The 20,716-nt window shown below is 43.9% G+C and overlaps 1 protein-coding gene across 1 annotated transcript; it reads right to left on the bottom strand.

Annotated features, from left to right (window-relative positions):
• Positions 1-619: 619 nt before the first annotated feature.
• LOC142563200 (retinol dehydrogenase 7-like) lies at positions 620-19,964 on the bottom strand. Its single transcript, XM_075673751.1, has 5 exons — positions 19,429-19,964; positions 13,465-13,671; positions 6,657-6,839; positions 4,788-4,920; positions 620-3,544 (listed from the first exon to the last, which is right to left on the bottom strand). The coding sequence occupies exons 1-5, from the start codon at positions 19,631-19,633 to the stop codon at positions 3,211-3,213; spliced, it is 1,062 nt and encodes a 353-aa protein (XP_075529866.1). The 5' UTR covers positions 19,634-19,964; the 3' UTR covers positions 620-3,210.
• Between the last annotated feature and the right edge of the window lie 752 nt (positions 19,965-20,716).

Raw genomic sequence — 20,716 nt, 5'->3', positions numbered from 1 at the left:
CGGCGAGAGCTATGCACGAAGGCGAGCTTCGTGTGTGTGTGTTTTTGATGGTGTGCAAGGAGCCGAGATTGCCGCACCGCTCCTACTAAGACACACCTCAAACGGCAGCTGGAAGGTGCTATCGCGCTAAAAGGGGTTTGTGTTTCAGTTTCCGCGTAACATAATTATGTTTTCTCGTGTATTCAAATTGCAACCCGACGCTATCATGTCGGTAGGTTGTGGTGTAATTGGTACTTTACGATTTTTCTGCGTATTTTACCTTCAGAGAGTCAAGTGGTTCACTAATTTCCTTGTGCCATATGGAGGGCCTGCGTGGTTGGGTACTCGTGGTTCGTGATTCTTTCTGCCGAAGTGACGTCCAACGCGGGACGCCGGCTTTCCCGCGATACGGGGCCCTAAGAGGAAGCTTTAGCGCGGGCCCAACTATGACGTGGCCTATTCGAATAGATGTAAAACGCAAAAACGTTTTTCTGAGGTAACCCCTGGACCGATTTTAATGAAATTTGTTGAATTTGCGGGAGAAAGTTAAATTTTAGTGACCGTTGAAAGCGGAATGTAGATTCAAGGCCTGAATTTTTTAAAAAAAGATTCGCGAAATTCGAAAGCCTGAAAAATAGAAGCCCGAATTTTATTAATTAATAGCTCTGCACCAAGAAACATATCGCGGTTCTGTAAACGGCATCTATTAGAACATTCATAGCGGGCAAATTTGTTATGTCAATTTGTATGGTACATGTATTTGTTACGTTGTGTAGAAGGCTTCCGCAAAAGCTGTATTTCCATATTACTAATGTGTTTTAGATTCATGTGTAACTCATCAATTTTGTCCACTTTAGATGCACTGTTAGAAGGAATTCACACAATTGTGGTATCATGTTTCATTGCTAAGTTACAGCGTTGTAAACTTGATAGTTTCGCTTTCTTAAAGTTTTTGATTTTGCCACTTCTAATAACCAATTGACGACCTATATGAAAAAGTCGAAAAGAAATGACACAAGATTTTAAGTTTTTCTTTTAAATGCAACAAACATCGCCAAATTTGGTGCAGTGTTTGGCTAGAAGAACGAATTCTCCTTTTACATGCATTTAGATTGGAGCACTCGGACTAAAGCTTCCTCTTAACGCTTTCGCGTTAAAACTTCGCCACAACTGGCTCCACCGGGATTTGAGCCCATCGCAGTGAATAAATGTGCATTTGAAAGTCGAGCGCGCTAACGATTGAGATATCGCGCAAAAACAGTTGCAAGCATGTGGTGTAAAGATTTGGGCTCCACACAGGCTCTCAGGGCAGTAGCGCCTGTGCATGTGTTTCCGACGCCATAAAGAACAGTACTGCAGAAATCGAATATTAGACTTTGCGTACCGCATAGAAACTGTTATTGGCAAGAGCGGGTAATTATTGATTGTCATGCTTGTTCAAACTTCGGCGGCCCTAAGCAGGCGTACAAGAGAATGATGATAAACCTCAAACGTGGCACACAGAAACAAGAAAGGATGAGCCTAGAATAAGGTAGTCGACGGAATACAACGTCGAAAGCATCGTCAATGTCAATTCCAACAGCAACGTCGCAGCTACCATGTCATATTGTTTGCACAATGGCTCACAGCATCACAGTATTCAAAGCCACGAAGTGTCCTATATACCAGCACTGCAAGCGTACAGAAAAATGAAATAGCTGAAATTTGGTAGGTGTCACTGTGACATTTAGCTTTGGTCCCACCTTCCAGAACCACTGGTGTTTAAAGTTGATGAATGAATTAACGAGTGAGCAGTTGAGATAAGCAAGATACGTTTAGAGTATTGGCGGAAGAAAAACAGGGAAGAAATCGATAGAACCGGATCCGTTACGGAATAGGCAGCTATACAAGGTAAAAATGGCAGCTCTAAGGAAGAGAGAAAAGTTTAAGGACACCGACAAAATCCTAGACTGATAAATATCTAAAGATTATAATGAGCTCAACAGCTTTGTGACTCTTCGACGCCGCACCGTTTCAAAGGGGACGCCAATTAAGCAGCATCACCGTCAACATAATTTGTTCTAGAAGTTGCGGTTCCAGAGTTGATTAATCTTCAGACAAAATCTTCAAAACGACGCATCGAGCGTGAGAAGCAAGAAGCTTTTAATCAAGCAAACCTAGCATACTCCGACGGGAGGAGTCTGAGTGTGCTATAGTTTGTCGTGCACGTAGTTCGAATTCAGCAACATCTATTACTAAGTCATACAGAAAGGAAGTTGCGTACATCACAAAGAAGTGAACGTCGACACCTATTTGTCGAATCCACACTTATCCTTCTGTACTGTCACACAATCATAATTACCTTTTATATATTACAATAAATTTTTCAAGTTATTTCTTGAAATTATTATTTATTTACACGACCACATCCCTTCTCCCGGGACAAAGCGCCCTATAACCACCAAGTTCTATTGTTTCTCGTAGCACTTGAGCACAATTATTGAAGAAAAAAGGAAGGCAAGCGAAACTAACATATTTGCATTCACCGTGGAAAAATGCTGCAGCAACTGAGTTGAGAGCCAAAGAAATCGCTGAAGTCTGCTGTCTTCGGCGTTACGTTTAGGCACACAATGAATCTCCCATGAAGTGGCGCCGATGCTGCCAAAGTTAGCCTATGTTGACTCTTATATTCAGTGTCAGAATGTCGCTCGCACATCGCCACACTACAAAAGAGTCGATAATCAATGAAGGACTTCAAAGCGAAAATTGGCGGGCTGGCAGTTAAAGGCCTCCAACATTGCACTTAGTTCACGTCAAGGCATCGATTTCACTTGATCCTGGATTTAATGGTGGGATCAAAAAGGTTGACGGAGTTGGTGGCACTTCTTGGAAATAATGTTTGGAACTTTATACGTGGAGTGTCCAGGCCATGCGTTGAGCTGTTGCGGCTTTGGGACATGTTTCTTTCACTGCAGTCTTGATGACACCGATAGCTTGTCCGGTATCCCTTCCAGCGAGACAGTTATTTACTAAAGCTGTCATTTCATCCCGAACAATGTCTTTCAAAAAAGGGTACGTGGCATAAATTGTGATATTCCTAGATCATGTGGCAATAAGGCACCTTTACGGTGTACCACAACACTGCCCACGCTGACCAATAGATGGATTTAAGCTAGGCGTCTCGGACAGCTCTCTCAATTAGCAACGCTCTTTTTGGAATGTTTTCTAAGGAGCTAACAGTAACGGAAACTATTATTTCATTCTGAGGTGAATCTTGTGCAAGAGTACAGAGGCAAAATCTGTGATCCCTCGGGGAAACACTGTCATGAAGAATACACAGGGCGTGTCAAGTCCCCACGGCGACCTGTAGATGGCGTTGGGGTGAGTTTCTCTCACGGCTCGCTCCATGACACTGACGCCTTCTTCAGGATCTTCTCTCATGATGGCGTTGAAGCTTTTGCCAAGAGCCTTCATCCAGTCCTCGACGTCCTGATGTGTGTAGTGAGCAATAGCTTCAGGCTCCTGCTGCTTGAATTCTCGCATCACGAGGTCCATTGGAGTGCTGCCCGTCTTGAATATTGGCGTCCTGCGAGTCGACAAACAAACGACAAAGGCTGAAGTAATAGTTGTTTTTTGGGCACAATATCTTTCCTGCTTGCACTTAGTCGGAGCGGGAAAATATTTTTTTTACCCTATGAGCAAGTTCTCCGAACCTACGGAGGCTCGTGAAAAATGTTACATGCTAGAACATTGCAACAAAACGATAGGCACGAGCAAGCGTATACTTGCAAAAAAAAACATGAGGTTGGTAGAGGCGCAGACGTTTTATCTGTGCTTTTTTCCTTTATGAATGTCTGTTAGCGCCTATCGCCTATGTGACGTAAGATCAATAAGCTTAGACTCGCGTTTTGGCGATAACAATATATTATTTTTCTTCCTTTAGGTTTTGGTGGTAACTCAATCTCTCAGACAATCTCAGACACACTTAAGGTCTTTGTTCGTTCGTCTGTTTGCTGGTGGCGACATGATAACCCCCGTTTTGACTGCACATCGGATTTTCATTTCCTTGCACAGCCGCGGTGTTGGAACTGGATTTAGCTAGTGGCTTGCCAATCTAAACTGTTGTGGGATGTATTTGCTTCAAGGATGACTCCATTCTAAGGCATGGTCACATATGAAGATTTAGTTTGTGAAATCCACAGTAGCACTCACTTTATCTCTAGGGCATATGTAGAGACTGTAACCTACCCCATCAATGAGGATGGCCTACAAGGCACGAATGAAATGACAGCAATGGCTAACGTGGTCACAAATTGTTCACTTTGGGTGCTGAAATCAAGTATTAGAAAAGCAAGAACAATGGTCCTGAATGGGTTTTATCACCTTTACTGAAGACGTGTTTTCCGTAATATGTAAGTGAGAACTCAGACGGCAGTCTTTCAGCATTACAAATCCTCTACATTTCTAACCTAATGTTTTTAAATATCCTTTCACTTGCGGCGATCTGGCGTACTTTGTCTGATCAACGATACTGAGATGAGGTAGTGTTAAAATAAATTATGCTGTTTTACAGCCAGCACCCCGATCTGGTTATTAGGTTGATTTTAACGTGGATGTAAATATAAGTACACGGGTGTTATTTGAATTTAGTCGCCATTGATAAGGCAGTGTGTTAGACACCATAACTGTTGCCATGATTCAAAGCCAACCTGCTGCGATCTCAAAACATGTAGGCAATTGCGAAGAAGGTTCATGAGCCTACGATGTTATAACTGATTTGCGCATTTCACTTGACTGAAGGATGAGCACCATCATCGCTGTCTACTTACCGATAAGCTGAGGGCTCTACAATAACAAAGTCCACACCACTGCCGTGACACTCTCTTCGGAGACCATCCATCATGGAGACCACGGCGTGCTTCGACATGCAATAGGGTACGATCATGGGCTGCGTAAAGTGACCTGCACAAACATGAGTCAAATCAGAATTAGCTAGCTTAGTCTTTCAAAGGTGTTCTTATCCTTTTGATATAGTGAGCCACGTGACAACACGCCACTTGGAAGGAGTAATAACAAAACAATAGACAGGTTTCATGGCACGTGAAGGAACAGAGAAGAGAAACCGTCGACTAGTTTACGCTGGTGAGATGACTGTTTTCAACATTACGCAAAGTTATTTCAGGAAGCGGAGGGGCGAAGAGCTTGCTGTACTTCGCTGCCTACAACTATTCTTAAAAACAATTAATACCTAAGGCGGCTATAGTCTACGTATCAGTGTGCTCATCCAATAAATGTGTTGGCTCGTTTAAATATATTCCGTTATTTATAACTGGTTGTTGCATTTGTTACTGAGCGGGATACAACATTCATGGGTATGAGTGGGTTCTGCTTGAAGGTCCAAAGCGTAGTAGTTTGTAGGAGTTGGGATGTCATGACTCTTTAGGCTTGTAGCGCAGCTCAGAACGAGCAAAAAGGAAGGTTGAAGGTGTAATGAAAAAGAACGGAGAACAGGCGCTAACTTCCAACTGGTGGTTTATTTCGTGACACAGAAGGCTACTTATACACTCAGCGAACCATGTGACATGAAAAGACAACAACACAAAAATATAACGCCCAACCCTGTTCTCAGTTCCTCTTCATTACCCCTTCCACCTTCGTTATTGCTCGTTCTGAGCTGCGCTACAAGTATAAACAAAGTCCTACTTGAAGCCTCGGCAAGAAAATCAATAGTTCTAGACAAATGCTGCTTTAATTATTACGCCGTTCTTTTTGAACTACGCAACTTGCTGATTGCTTTATTAGAGTGTGAAATAAAATGTTTATTATTGCTCAGAGGATAACTGAGCAGGTGGCCTCAGTCGAGGCCACATCTGTCACTCTGCTTGATGGTGGATAAGATGCATGCTGTCAGGTATTTTTGCTTCTAGAATACGTGGTCGTTGCCAGCAACCCAGGGCCGGGGCTAAGATAGGGAGGTGGGATGACGTAGTGTAGCAGGCTGAGGTTGGCATACACGCAGGATATGATAGGTGTTCGGGCTGTCGCCTCAGTATATGCAAGGATGAAAATCTGGGTCGCAGACATTATAATTGAGTTAACGAGAAATAAGTGGGGTTAGGCCAGTAAAGTGTTCTGCAAAACTGATAACCAGTGGTCCTGAAGGGTGAAAGATTGGGTGTCAAGAGAAGGGAAACGTAGTCGAGAGATCGCTTGGAGAGATATTCCTCCTGAACTGGACTAAAATGAACTAATGATGACGGTGATGAGAACGTAGACGTTAAAGATATGAAATAAATAAAAGGGACGATGAAGGAGACCGGACAGGTACTCCTGTTCCTCCTGAATTTAGTCTTTGTGCTAATCTTTAACGTCCGCGTGAGTAATTACGTATTCGTCTAGCAACGCACTTGCTAAGGTGGTGCAGGAGCACACACAATGCCCATTCTAACGTACCTGTGAAAGAACGAAATCTGTAATCAAATGCACCTGTGAGCATTAATGTGACTCCTTTCCCCCCTTTCCTGTTCATGTTTGCTGTGCGCAGGCAGCTCAAGTTGTCTGCGCACAGCGAATAGGGCACTGATGGTCGTCGAGCAGCACCGTTGCTCGTTTTGTTTGGGAGCCCACAGCCATGTTTCACTCGTACATAATAGCAGTGAGGAATAGCCATTACACTTTATCACTCGTATCACGCTTACCGAAGGGACTCGCAATGGCGACGACTCTGCCGCTGCTTTTCTGGAGAAGAGGCAGGAACTTCTTGGTGACCCGAAGTGCCCCGAAGACGTTCACGTCAAAAATGTTGGTCACGGTTTCCATTGTCATCCACTCTAGGAGGCCGCAGCTTCCAATGCCAGCGTTCGCGACCACTGACCACAGTTCTGCGCACAGAGCATATCTATGAATGAAAAGTGACATTGTTCTTTCATGCGTCCAAGAGAAAAAGTCACAGTTTCGCCAGAAAGGCGAAGCATCGATTGCGGCAGCAATTTGGTAGGCACCTATACGAAGCAACGATAGAAGTTTTGTTAGTTGTATAGACTTGTAGACATTCGCTTACCACTTAAATTAAAACATGAATACATGTCACACGAAGCGGCGCACAGTCGCTGTCTTCACGCTGAAGTGAGGAAGCGCGGCAGCACCAGCGAGCAAATTGACCTTCGTGCTGCCTCGATGCGAGCTAAGCGGCGAGGACACAATGCACACGAAGCTATCAGCAGTCGGCGTCCTCTGTCCCCATTCCATATGGTTTTCAAGATAGGGCCCGTGAGGCCGCGCGCGGCTGCGCCATACGCTGCCGCCACAGTAGTCATCATCATCATCAGCCTGGCTACGCCCACTGCAGGGCAAAGGCCTCTCCCATACTTTTCCAGCTACCCCGGTCATGTGCTAATGGTGGCCAAGTTGCCCTTGCAAACTTCGTAATCTCATCCGTCCACCTAATTTTCTGCCGCCCCCTGCTACGCTTCCATTCCCTTGGAATCCAGTTCGTAACCCTTAATGACCACCGGTTATCTTCCCTCCTCATTACATGCCCTGGCCATGCCCACCCCCCCATTTCTTTTTCTTGATTTCAACTAAGATGTCATTAACTCGCGTTTGTTCCCTCACCGAATCTGCTCTCTTCTTATCCCTTAACGTTACACCCATCGTTCTTCTTTCCGTAGCTCGTTGCGTCGTCCTCAATTTGAGTAGAACTGTGTTCGTAAGCCTCCAGGTTTCTGCCCCGTAGATGAGTACTGGTAAGACACTGCTCTTATACACTTTTCTCTTGAGGGATAATGGCAACCTGCTCTTCATGATTTTAGAATGCCTGCCAAACGCACCCCAGCCCATTCCTATTCTGCTGATTATTTCAGTCTTATGACCCAGGTCCGCGGTCACTACCTGCCCTAAGTAGATGTATTCCCTTACCTCTTTCAGTGCCTCCCTCCCCATCGTAAACTCCTGTTCTTTTCCAAGACTGTTAACATTACTTTAGTTTTCTGATGATTAATTTTTAGACCCACCCTTCTGATATGCGTGTCCAGGTCATTGAGCATGCATTTCGATTGGTCCCCTGTGTTACTAAGCAAGGCAATATCATCAGCGAATCGCGAGCTACTAAGGAATTCTCCAGTAACTCTTATCGCCAGTTCTTCCCAATCCAGGTCTCTGATTACCTCCTGTAAACACGCTATGAATAGCATTGTGCCCGCCGTGGTTGCTCAGTGGTTATGGTGTGGGCTGCTGAGCATGAGGTCACGGGATTTAATCCCGGCCGCGGTGGCCGCATTTCAATGGGGGCGAAATGTGAAAACACCCGTGTACTTAGATTTGGGCGCACGTTAAAGAACCCCAGTTGGTCGAAATTTCCGGAGTCCTCCACTACGGCGTGCCTCATAATCAGAAAGTGGTTTTGGCCGCGTAAAACCCCATAATTTAATGTTTTAATAGCATTGGAAAGATAGTACCTCCCTGTCTGACGCCATTCTTTATTGGGATTTCGTTGCTTCCTTTATGGAGGAGGCTGTCGAGCTGCTATGAATATCTTTAAGGGTTTTTAAATACGGCTCGTCTACACCCTGCTTCCGTAGTGCCTGCATGACTGCTGAGGTTTCGACTGAATCAAACGCTTTCTCGTAATCAACGAAAGCTATATATAAGGGTTGGTTATATTCCGCGCATTTCTGTATCACCTGATTGATAGTGTGAATATGGTTTATTGTTGAGTAGCCTTTACGGAATCCTGCCTGGTCCTTTGGTTGACAGGAGTCTAAGGCGGCAGTAGTACAACCCCGCTTTCCCTCAGTGCATTGCGTGCGATGGAAGACGACATGCTACTACCCCACTTTGCGCGAGCGCGAGCGAAATGGAGCCACCATCGTCCTGTCACCATAGCGTACTTTCATTCGAACATACAGCATACGGCGCGCGGTGACAATGTTATCACACTTCGACTTCATAGGGAGGATCACGGTGACGCGAGCGCTGAAAGCAATGACGACGGCTGTAACACGCCTGAATGTCCACATAATTGCTATTGCAGTTCAAAGAATGTCCACTACATAGCCTTTGGAAGTACTCTAGGTATTTGCGACTCTTAATGGAACGCTTTATACAGCAAATTTATGTTAGCAACTGCATTCATCAAAGCGGGAAGGATATTATATGGAAAAAAAAACTGCAGCCTTCAGAACCAGTTTCTCGGGCGAGACGTAAAGCAACGTTCGCCATAAAAAGATGATTTATAATAACGTTGTGCACACCACGCCCGAAAGTGTCTGTAATGGTTGTAGTGCCTGTTTGTCATCCCACATTTGCTCAAGGTATAAAGGTTTTCATGCAACGTACATTCCCCGTACAAATGCTTATTTCTATCTTTAGTCCACAGGCAGGCTTGAGGTGGCTTGAGTTTTTCGAATTTGGGAAACACAGCCTCTGGACTAATGTAAAAAGATAATTCGTAGAAAATTTATAATTGGACTGTAAAATGTTCTCTACCATTTTGTTTTCTTGTTTTACTTAACACAGCTACTTTTGTTTCACGTGATTGAGAAATACAACACAACAGCAGTTATAGAGGTATTTCTTCCTTAATAACAATTGGTGTCAGCTTTTCAAAAAAATGTTGGGTCCCAAAGTGTGTTTCATAATTGTATAACTTATTTACTTTCGGGAAACTTTCTAACTTTCATAGTCCAACTACCTATGAAAAAGCTCTAGTTTCTTGTGGACTTACGACAATGAAAGTTTTTTTATTTGCCGTATAAAGGAGATGTGCCGTATAAAAGAGATACTGGTGGCTACGTTCCACCAGTTTTTCTCTGACATGATGATAGGGCTAAATGAAGATAACAGAAGCCGCGATTAGAAGTAACCCATCGGTGTCAGCTGTAAAGTTTTCGGGCAAAACAAAGATTCACGGCAGTTCATAAAATACACACGTGTTTTCGGGCTATTGCAAATGAGGTCCCACAGGAGTGCCTCACTCCAATTAGAACATCCAGGAATACAAAAAACCAGACCGCCCAGTTAAAACAAGAACCATGACAACAAGAACAAACAAACAACTAAAACAGCAAGACAATAGAAAATTAGTAAGCAAGAATACATACAATTCTAGAAGACCAATTGCACCTACTTGCACAACGAGACGAAAAGTAGCGTGATCACATTTAGTACAATTTCTACATTACTCACCTCTCCAGAAACTGAACTATGGCGCCTGCCTGACTGTTGCAAATTTTGCAATGGCCATGGACCCAATACCTTTCTTAATGAGTGGAAAGAAAGAAGAAGCGCAGGGCTTAACTTCCGAAGGCACTTGGATACGTTGCAACTTTGTATTGGAACGTTTTCTAGCGGAGGGCTAAATTACACTTGGGTCTTTCGAAGGAAAGCTGCCGTTGGAATAGTTTAGGATAAGGCGCGCGCGCAAAGGATGGTTACCACTCGACTTTCCCTTCGCGATATGGCCTCGAGCTATATACAGCATGATGTATGCAACAACGACTTCGCAGCACCTGTGGAGCACCATGAAGGACAGCACCTTGTTAGAGGGAAAATTGTCCTTTGAGGTGCATATAAATATCTCGGCCTGAGGCCGTTTAGTTCTTATGGGACTCGTCTGCATTCAAGACGTTGTGCCGTGGTTATAACTCGCATAGACTGCAGCCGCTCTGCCTAGGCCAAACTACGCTAGCAATTAGGAATAGGTGCGGCATTTTGTGACGAAACATTTCAGTTTTCTTTCCGATTGTCTTGTCTCTCATCGCAACGAACGGCTGAATCCATTGACGACTGCAGCAAGATGGCATCCTGATCGTCGACGAACGAAAAGATTGTAAAATGAAGCGGATCACCATAAAATAGAAACGTTGTAGGACATGTCATTAACTTGCCATGTAAAGAGAAATGTCCTCATTATCAGATGCCAGTTGCCTCAGTGAAATTGTCACTCTTGACGTTAGATTGGAGACCGTTCAGTTTAAAGAAATGATGGCGGACGTAGTCAAAAAAGGCCATGCAAACGCGCTAATAGCTCCGACAAAAGTGCATGGAATACCGCACGATGCCATTAGCGAACCTACAAACGCCACTTAATGACATTTCAAGAAAGTTTTAGTAACTTGAGTGTTTAATTACTTCTGTCGTTCTGTGTTTTGCATGCTAAGTGGAAGCACTGCTTAAGTTGCTATGTAGCTCTGAGAAGTTTTTTAGTAAATTACTTTTGTTTAAAATACTCGATAGGATGCTATGCTCCCTGCATGTTTATTATATATATATATATATATATATATATATATATATATATACACACGTTTATTTAGCCCGAGTACTCGGCGTCGAACTAGCCAAGGCATACGCCCGATGATGATGACTTCACACGGAACTGAAGATGAGGATCGGTCTATGTAGGATGATGATGGCAACATAGAGATGAAGACGGGCGTAATAGATACCCACTATATATATATATATATATATATATATATATATATATATATATATATATATATATGTATATATGCGCATGTTAGATAACCGGTGGACGTTAAGAGATACACAATGGGTGCCTAAAGAAGGGAAGTGCAGTCGAGGACGGCAGAAGACTAGGTGGAGCGATGAAATCGGGAAATTCGCGAGCGCTAGTTGGAATATGTTGGCGCGCAGGACAAGGGTAATTGGAGATCGCAGGGAGAGCAGCATTTATGCAGCATTTATGTCCACTGCAGCACTTGGTGCTGCAGTGGACATAAAATAGGCTGATGATGTTACGGGGATGTTCGGAGTATACAAGATTCTATTTACAATATATATACACACAAAATGAGTCAGAGTAGTTAAGATGGCTGTCCACCAACAACACCCAGCAGCCAGCGCCCTGCGATCTTCTTCCTCTGTTCTTTGATCCTTCCGCATATATATATATATATATATATATATATATATATATATATATATATATATATATATATATATATATATTTATCATAAGAAGCCAACAAACACTGCCACCAAGGACAACAAAGGGGAAATTACTTGTGCTTAATAAATGAAATAAAGAAACGGTAAGTTAAAGGTAATTAAAGTGGAAGAAAAAGAACTTGCCGCAGGTGGGACCGAACCCACAACCTTCGCATTTCGCGTGGCGATATATGACTAGTGGCGTGATATGACTCATAAAAAAATCGAGCCCTTCGGTTAACCCCCTTTCTTATCGTTTATATATATATATATATATATATATATATATATATATATATATATATATATATATGCATATATACACACACGCAGGGTGTTTCACGTAACTTAAGCCAAATTTGAACAATGTGCAAATGCCACGTGGCTGGAACTAACCAAGGCAATGTTGTTTGTGGTCACATGGAGCTACTCAGATTATTTTTTGCATTCCGCCTAAATATATAATTAGTCTTAATTAATTAACCAACTTCTTAATAATTATAAAGAGATGACAAGTGTCAATGAGAAAATTGTAACGCAACATAAAGAACTCCCGATACAGCTTTCTGTTGCTCCTTACCTGCTTCAAAAAAGTTTTTCAGAGTGTGAAAGAAGCCCGCGAATACAAGTAAAATTACCGCGCGACTGGCCGCCCGAGGGATTTTGCGTGCATTCGCGGGCCTCTTTCACGTTTTGAAAAACTGTTCTATGAGGCATGTAATGAGGAAGAGAAAGCTGCATGGAGAGTTTTTCGTGTTTCTGTACAATTTTCTCATTGACACTTTTCATCTAAATATAATGATTGAAAACTTGATGAATAATATATATATATATATATATATATATATATATATATATATATATATATATATATATATATATGTTTCAACACTACGTGTCAGACCGCCTTGGTAAACGTCAATTTAATTTGCTTGCGGCGTGCCTTTTACGTGGCTCGTCATTCAACGGGCCAGAGAAAACTAACGAAAGAGAAAAAAAAATACCACGTGACTACGCCACCGTGCGATGGCAGCATTTCCAAATTTGCTCGGGGAGAAGCTAATCGCCTCGCTTCAAGAGCATCACCCTGCACAGTGTGCCAGGTTGGGGCTGGTATTCGAAGCTAAAACGCTAGATCGGGCCCCACGCGCCAGTGCGGGGGGATGAGAGAATCTAGCCCACAAATTCGGTTAAAAGTGGTGGCATGCGCTAGAAGTCGAATAAGGAAGCTCATGCAGATCCCCAGCAATGTGGGAATCGGTGTACGCGAAAGTCACATGAATCGTCAGGGCAAAACGGCGCAATGCGACAGGAGACGAGCTGCATATTCGGCCCTTCAGGGTGGGGGTGACTGTCGCGCGGTAGTTGTGCGGCTACCTAGTGTCGGGAGGGAGAGGAAGCGTTAGACTACAGCTCGCTCCTTCGTTCGTTCGCTCGTTCGTTCGTTCATTCGTTCGTGCTATTCGCTTACATTGACAATCGTTGTCGATGGTTTCTACACAATGTTTATCTTGTAGACGATTGAAAAAAAAACATCGGCAAAGGGTGACTTGCCTCTGTTGCCGAGGTGCTTTTTAACCGAGTCCAAGGCATCATCCACCTGCTCTTGTTTGGTAACGTCAAGCGGCAGGACCTCAACATTTGGGAGGTTCTTGAGTTCTTCGGCGCCGACACTGGCGCTACTCAAGCAGCCGGCTAACACCAGAAAGCCGCGACGTGACAACCGCTTCGCCAAGCGGTTGCCGAATCCGGTGTCACAACCTGCGTGGAATAGCGTTACGTCCTTGAGCGTGCGTTTTAAAGGGATGTTGAAGAAGTGAAGTTTATTGAAAGTATCAGGATACAAGTATACTTTAGGAGAAAGGCAAAAGAAGCAAAATCTTAGGGAACATAATCTAACCCTATCTGGAACGCCTTATGAAGACAGAGGCTCAGCAACGCCACCTAACGACACTCACACTCAATATATATTGTTTTTTTATTGAGCAGCAACCACTTCTAACACTAAACAGTTTAGACTTACAATGCATTCTTTAAAAGCTGTATTTTTGTTAATATTACTGTGATAGAAGAAGCAGTTATTCATTCCGTCATTGAAAGGGCATAGCAAGAAAATATACAGAACGAGGACCGAAACCTTTCGGTTGTAGGGGAACCTCCTGTATAAAGTTAAAAAAAAGATCACGTTGATGCGAATGCAGTAAAGAGGTAAGTGTAAATAAAACAACTTAAGGCAAGTGCAACAAGGAGGTAAGGTTCTTACCAACACAAGGAATATTGGCATAACACGAAAGGGAAGTTAGACGTAATACAACATAACCTAATGTAACGTTATACAGAACTAATGATGGAAGACACTATACAGCGTAGAAAGCCCGGCAAATGAAATTGCAGTAAAACAATTGCAAGTAGAGAAAGCAGGAAAATAGATCTCTTTTGAAACTTCCCTAACTCGGAGGCGGCTTTATTTTTGTTGGAACAGTGTTCCAGATAGACAGCGCATCGTGCGAAGTGAATTTTCCATAGTTAGTTCTAATTTGAGGTACTAAGAGCGTATTAGCTGGTGCAAATCAAGTTGTGTTGTGATTAAGAATTTGTGCTCTGTTAAAAATTGTTGAGAGAGAGAGGGAGAGAGAGGGAGGGAGGCATATAAGGAAGGCAGGGATGTTATTCAGTCAATAGTCTCGTTGGCTACCCTACGCTGGGGGATGGGAGAAGGGGAAGAGAGAAAACGGAGAGAGAGAGAGGGTATAGATACATTCATACTAACTGTTGTGAGAAAGCACAAAAGTGCCTTCACTGCCTTCTGAGCCGATGATCGGTGGATAGGGTGCTCTAGAACTGTCTGTTCACTCAGAGGACGATTACCTACATTCCTGAATGCGTTGGACAAATACTGTCTTTGTGCTTGAAATTGAGGACAGTGGTACAATAAGTGGTCAATGTTCTACTCGCATTCGCAAACATCACATGCAGGACTATCAGCCATTCCAGTTGGTGCTGAGTAAGCTTTTTTGAAGGCAACTCCTAGCCACAAACGACACAGAAGGAACGCTTCGCGTTTGTGCAATGCGGCCGGAGGTTTGAGTTGCAGTGAAGGGTTTATTCTATGCAGTCTTATGCACCTTGTATGTGCGGTATTCGACTCTGCTAAGTGGAATGTGCATGCTAAAATAGGAAGTTGTCTCGCAACGTCGGTCCTTGAGAGAGGAATGGGAACGCAGCGGTCTTCTTTGTTTGACGTCCGAGCTACCTTATCTGCTTCATCATTTCCAATGATACCGCAATGACCTGGTATCCATTGAAAGGAGGTATAATGGCCTTTTTCTGTCAAGTGATGGAAAAGTTCCACGATGTTGCACGTGAGCTCATCGTGGGCTCCATGTCGGAGAAACAACTGCACACATTGCAAGGTCGGCCTTGAATCACAGAACACTACCCAATTTCGAGGACTCAGCGTTTATCACATGAAGCGCCTCGCGGAGAGCCGCGAGCTCTGCAGCTGTAGACGTAGTAATATGGGAAGTCTTGAACTGCTGGGTTATTTCTATTGTTGACTTAACTGCAGCGCCACCGGAACTGGTTGATGTAGCTGATTCATCAGTATAGACGTGTGTGCAGTCGCTGTATATACCGTACAAGAGAAGTAAGTTGCTTGAGTGTTGATGACGGCAAGTCCGACTTTCTCTGAAGTCCTGGGATTGTAAGATTTACTTGAGTACGACTCACACACCATGGAGTAATCGAAGGTCTTGCCGTAGGTGTGTAACCTTATCTGAGAGAGGCACGTTGCGCGAAGACAGTTGCACTAAATGTCGTGTGGGGTCTTTCTGCTGGGAGAATTGCGAGGTGGTGGGTAGGGCGTCCGAGGGAAGTGTCTTAAGCGCTCACGCATTGTTTCAATGGTAATGTGCGTTCTAATGGTGTAATCTTGAGTGGCTGCAATAACTTCAGTCTTTGACGCACTCCGTGGTAGACCAAGGAATATCTTGAGGGCTTGAGCTTGGTTGCTTTGGATTATGTTCAAGTTAGTTCTGCAGGTGTTGGAGATGACCGGTAGGCTGCACCGCAAGAATCGAGTAAGGAGGATCATGTACAGTTGCCGCATAGATTGTATTGGCACTCCCCAGGTCTTTCCTGCTAGGAACTTAAACATATGGTAAATTCCTGTCAGGCGTTTTCTCACATAATTCACATGAGGGGTACAGGAGAGATTTCTGTCAATGACCACCCCCAAGAATCTGTTACTTGTGCTCTATGAGATCAGGTGTCCATTGACAGCTGATCTCATACAGCTTCAGTGAAGTGAGAGCGCTTCAGTGAAGGGAGTTGCAAACAGTGATTGACATGGTTAACTTAAATGACTTATGAATTGCGATAAAATGATTCTCTTGTAAAAGTGTCGATGCGCTCCATCGGGGTGATCAGAAATTGATAAGGCGGCTGACCTGGTTTTCAACCTATTGTAGAGGAGCCAAGCGACAGTGACATGTGTTGCGCCATGACACAATGCAGTAGGTAAAGTGGCTATGAATGAACGCATTATACGGAGAAAAAAAAAGCTGTAGGCTGAAGCATAGACGTGCCTTCATAAGTATCCAGATACCATATGCCGTTTTCTTTTCGCTTTAGTTGTGAGATAAGGGATGTGTTCTTCAGGTTAGAATCAAGGGCAACCGCCAAAAATAAACAATAATTAGTAGCCTTGAAGGGGTAGTTATAGAGAGTTCTGATTGAGGTACCTTCGACCTTCTTTTGAGAGGAGTTAAAGAGCATGGATACTGTTTTACTGGGGTTAATTTCCATCTAGTTACGGCGCCATCAGTGAATAATGTTTTAAAGATCAGTATTCAGCTTACAAGCCAGGTTTTCATTTGAGGCGTCAGGAGTGAGAATCATAGTGCCATCCGCATAGCGGTAGGTTTCACAGCGCTAAATATGAAAAGTTAAGTCATCTATATAAAAAAGTGAAAAGTAAAGGGTCAAGTAATGAACTGCGTGGAATTACCTTATGGATGAAATTAAAGTCAGAAAGATTGTCAGAAAAACTAACAGCCTGTTGTCTCTTATTTAAATAAGCATGAACAAAGGGTAATGCGCCGGCAGTACAGCGGCCGCACTCGATTTGGCAAATAACACATTACTTGTTTCTCCCAATTATCATTGTTTATGAGTATGGTATTTTGAAAACACCACTCCTGTAATAACCCTCTCAAAGGGTTGACAGTATGACGAAAAAAAAAAAGAGTGAGTCGAATGCTTTTGTGAGGTCAATGGGTTCTGCATCACATATCCTTGAGTCAGCACAGTGCTTAATTCTACCTGTGAAAGAGAGAAGGGCAATATTAATAGTTCCCTGCAGGAAAGCCGAACTATGTGGAAGAAAGTACATGAAATTTTGTTAAGAAGTCAGCTACATGCTTTTCAAGACGTTTCTCTTAGATTTTGCTAAACACAGATAACGTTGCAGTGGGGTGATCATTAGAAATCCACGCCCTATCACTATTTTTTCAATACCGGTTGCAAATATTGCAAGGGAAAATAAAGATTAAACTTTCTTTTTTTATATTAGTGCTGACATCCCAGCGTTGGTACGCAAGTGTGACGTCAAGATTTTGAGACCAATTTTCAGTGTGGAGGCCACTCTGAATAAACATAATTTCTCGAAATTTGTCTAGTTCAGTCTGTGACGCTTACAGGGTGCGCTGTAGTTCAGCTTTGTCCATGAAAAAAAAAATTAACCATGCCCAAGCAGATGGCATACGAATTTGTGACGTCACGGTCAGCTGTTACGCGAACTTAAAGGCAACGTCGCTACTCATCTTTAGATTTTGCGGCCTTTGTGGCTTACCAAACGTCTACTACCGATAAGAGTTGCTGTTGGGTGTTGCATAAAGCTAACTTGTGTATACTTCTGTGATAACTTTTCTCAATAATGTCCTTTACTGTCAAGGAGAGAAAGATTTATAGGGGGCCGTCAGTGTTCACATGCTGCCTCGTTAGGCAACCGCATACGCTCACGCTTAGACAGCACATGCTCCCAGGTTAGGCAACTGGTCGACCTACTTCATTGGCATTTCTCGTATAAGCACGAGACAAAAGCCCAGCGTACCACTTTCGTTGCGCCAGGGTTGTCCCCTCGATATTCCTACTTAGTACAAAACCGACAGCAGCTTTTTTCTTACGTAGGAGCAGTCTTTCAGATCTGGATAGTTTCACCAATCAATTGATGATTGATTGGTTAGTTTGGCGATAAGTTATTTATTCAATTATCATTTCAGAATGCTTTTTCTGCCTATGAAACAGAGTCTTGGGGACTCTCGCAGTCAGCAGCTGTGCAACAAAGCTGGCCCCACCCAAGAGAACTGTAGTATGCGCTCGACGGAGAAGGACCATGTCAGAGGCAGCGCCGGTTCTTCCTCGTCGTCTGCAAAAGCACTGACGCGTACAGCGAAATGTAGACCTGTTCGGCGTCCCCGTCGGCGTACAGCTGACGTAACAGAAGACGGGATTCTACGAGGCTTCACACATCTGCCGCTAGCTCAAGGCCGGCTGTTTGGAAGGAAAACCTGTTAGCGTACCGCGAGTTTAAACCAGCTAATACATTCGTCGTTAGACTCAGCTTCGTCCTCGACTCTCGCCTTGGTACCGATTCTTGGTACTGCGCCGTGCCACCCGGAAGCCTTTATTGAAGCTGACAGACCCGCAGTTTATTGGCAAGGGGACTATAGCGCTGTGTGTGCCGAATCCGATATGTTATCTTAACTTGGAAAACATTACGAATTTAATTATGAGCCTCAGCGAACACGCTGAGAATAAAAGATAAAGATGTAGGAGTGTCTTATGCTTCATTCTGGCAAAATGTGTGTTGCTACCCGCTGCTATATAGATCAGCAAATGTGACGTTGTGCTATTTTCCAGCGTGGTCACGAGTGAACCTTCGAGACTGCTGCGACCACATTTCGATAACGGCGTAATGCAGGAACGCTCATGTGTTGGGGCTTTTGGTTGCCTGGAAAAGAACTCCGCCTGACCAAATTATACTGGAGACCTTTACAACCGTGCAGGGCTCAATTATTCACTCTAATAAAACAATATAACTCAGTTTGTTTGCTATAGAAGTGACTGTGGCCATAGTCAGGATTCAGATACACGGGAAAATGAAATGCTTTTGGTGTCACCGATTCAGCACAGCTACGAACGAACTTACTGATATTTGCAACACTAACAAATATTTCATTGATATCTTGTCCTGTATTTCCACACTTCACGGTATTGATGCACTACAGTGACTCCAAAGAAAAAAGGAACGAACACTACTTGATGGTAACGTTGTGCGCAGAACTTGGTACAGGACTCTGGTAAACACAAGTCTTTCGCTATGTTCAAACGAGGGAACATTTCAACACGCCTGCAAATCAGTCCATCAACCAATTCCTCCAAATTGCATACTTCTTTGTTACGAGCTTGTTTCCTCCGGGTCATAGCCCACCCGCACTTGCAAAAGGAAGCACTCACCAGTGATCAGCACAGCTTTCCCGGCACCGGCAATCTTGGTGACAAAAAGATGCGTCCATACAAACCGTGACAGACTGTAAGACAGCGCCAGTACGATCCACGCTGAACCGACTATCTTGCCCAGTTCGTGCAGTGGTGCCAAGTGGTTCCACAAGCACCAGAACATAAGCGAGAACACTAAGCACAAAGTCAACGATGTCCTCATGGTTGCGTAAGGAGCCCGGCGAAGGACTCTTAAAGAAAGCTCACGATGGCATGCGCTGGGCCTCAAAATCGCGTTTTGCCGGTGGCAAAATGCGATGACTGGCCGTATAAGAGGCCAATGCGTGCACAAGAAGACGCCACTGGCAGTGTCAGGTCATGATGCAACTGCAACGAATCGCAGCTACGCACTGGGCACATGACATGAAACACAGCCCAAGAACAACTTGACGGCAACAACGCGAGCAGCACTAATGTGTTTTCGAGGCGAGTCTATATGGAACGCGCAGTTTTTGCCACCGCAGGGCGTGTTGGAAAGACTTGTGGGCCGGCTTTCGCGGGGTATAAGGAAGGAAGGAGGAAGGGAACGCGCGCAGTAACGCCCCGCCTATTCCCTCCCCTTACCCCAAACGCTTTCCACGCTTACACTTCCTCGGCCGAAAATAGCGGGGTGGGGTAAGATGGTGTGTGGTCGAGTGTGACTCGTGCGGTGGGGAAACGAATTGTTGGTTCAGATGCCGAGATGTACGAAGAAAAGTGAACGAGAAAATTAAAAGAAGAAACAAATAAAAGGACGAGAATTAGGAATAGCAGGAAGTTCAAGTAATCACGTGGTACAGCGCAGCAATACAGTATGCTTACTTTTGCGAGAGCGCGATCTGACTGTAATTTGCGTATAATTTGATTATTCCATGTTCGCGTATCTGTCTGAAGCGGTTTAAGTTTGATGTGCACTGTTCACCCGAACGAGAAGGATTAGCCGGCATCATAGATGCTGTCAGACTATCCAGCATACTCATAGACTACTACTACTACTACTACTACTACTACTACTACTACTACTACTACTACTACTAACAATAATAATAATGAAAACAACATACGCAAAATGAGAGGTTGAAGCAGCAATACTCTGCCACCCCAACACACGTTTTTACTGCCTTTCATTAGCTAGCATGATCGTTGGAAGCCTTTATACCATTCTGCGCTAGTCGCTGTATTTCGTCCTCGAATGTCAAAAAATTATGGGGTTTTACGTGCCAAAACCACTTTCTGATTATGATGCACGCCGTAGTGGAGGACTCCG

The sequence above is a fragment of the Dermacentor variabilis genome, chromosome 11 (assembly GCF_050947875.1).
Source record: "Dermacentor variabilis isolate Ectoservices chromosome 11, ASM5094787v1, whole genome shotgun sequence".
NCBI classification, from domain to species: Eukaryota; Metazoa; Arthropoda; class Arachnida; order Ixodida; family Ixodidae; genus Dermacentor; species Dermacentor variabilis.
Note: the sequence above shows the minus strand (reverse complement) of the source record. Positions and strands in the feature narration are given on the sequence as shown.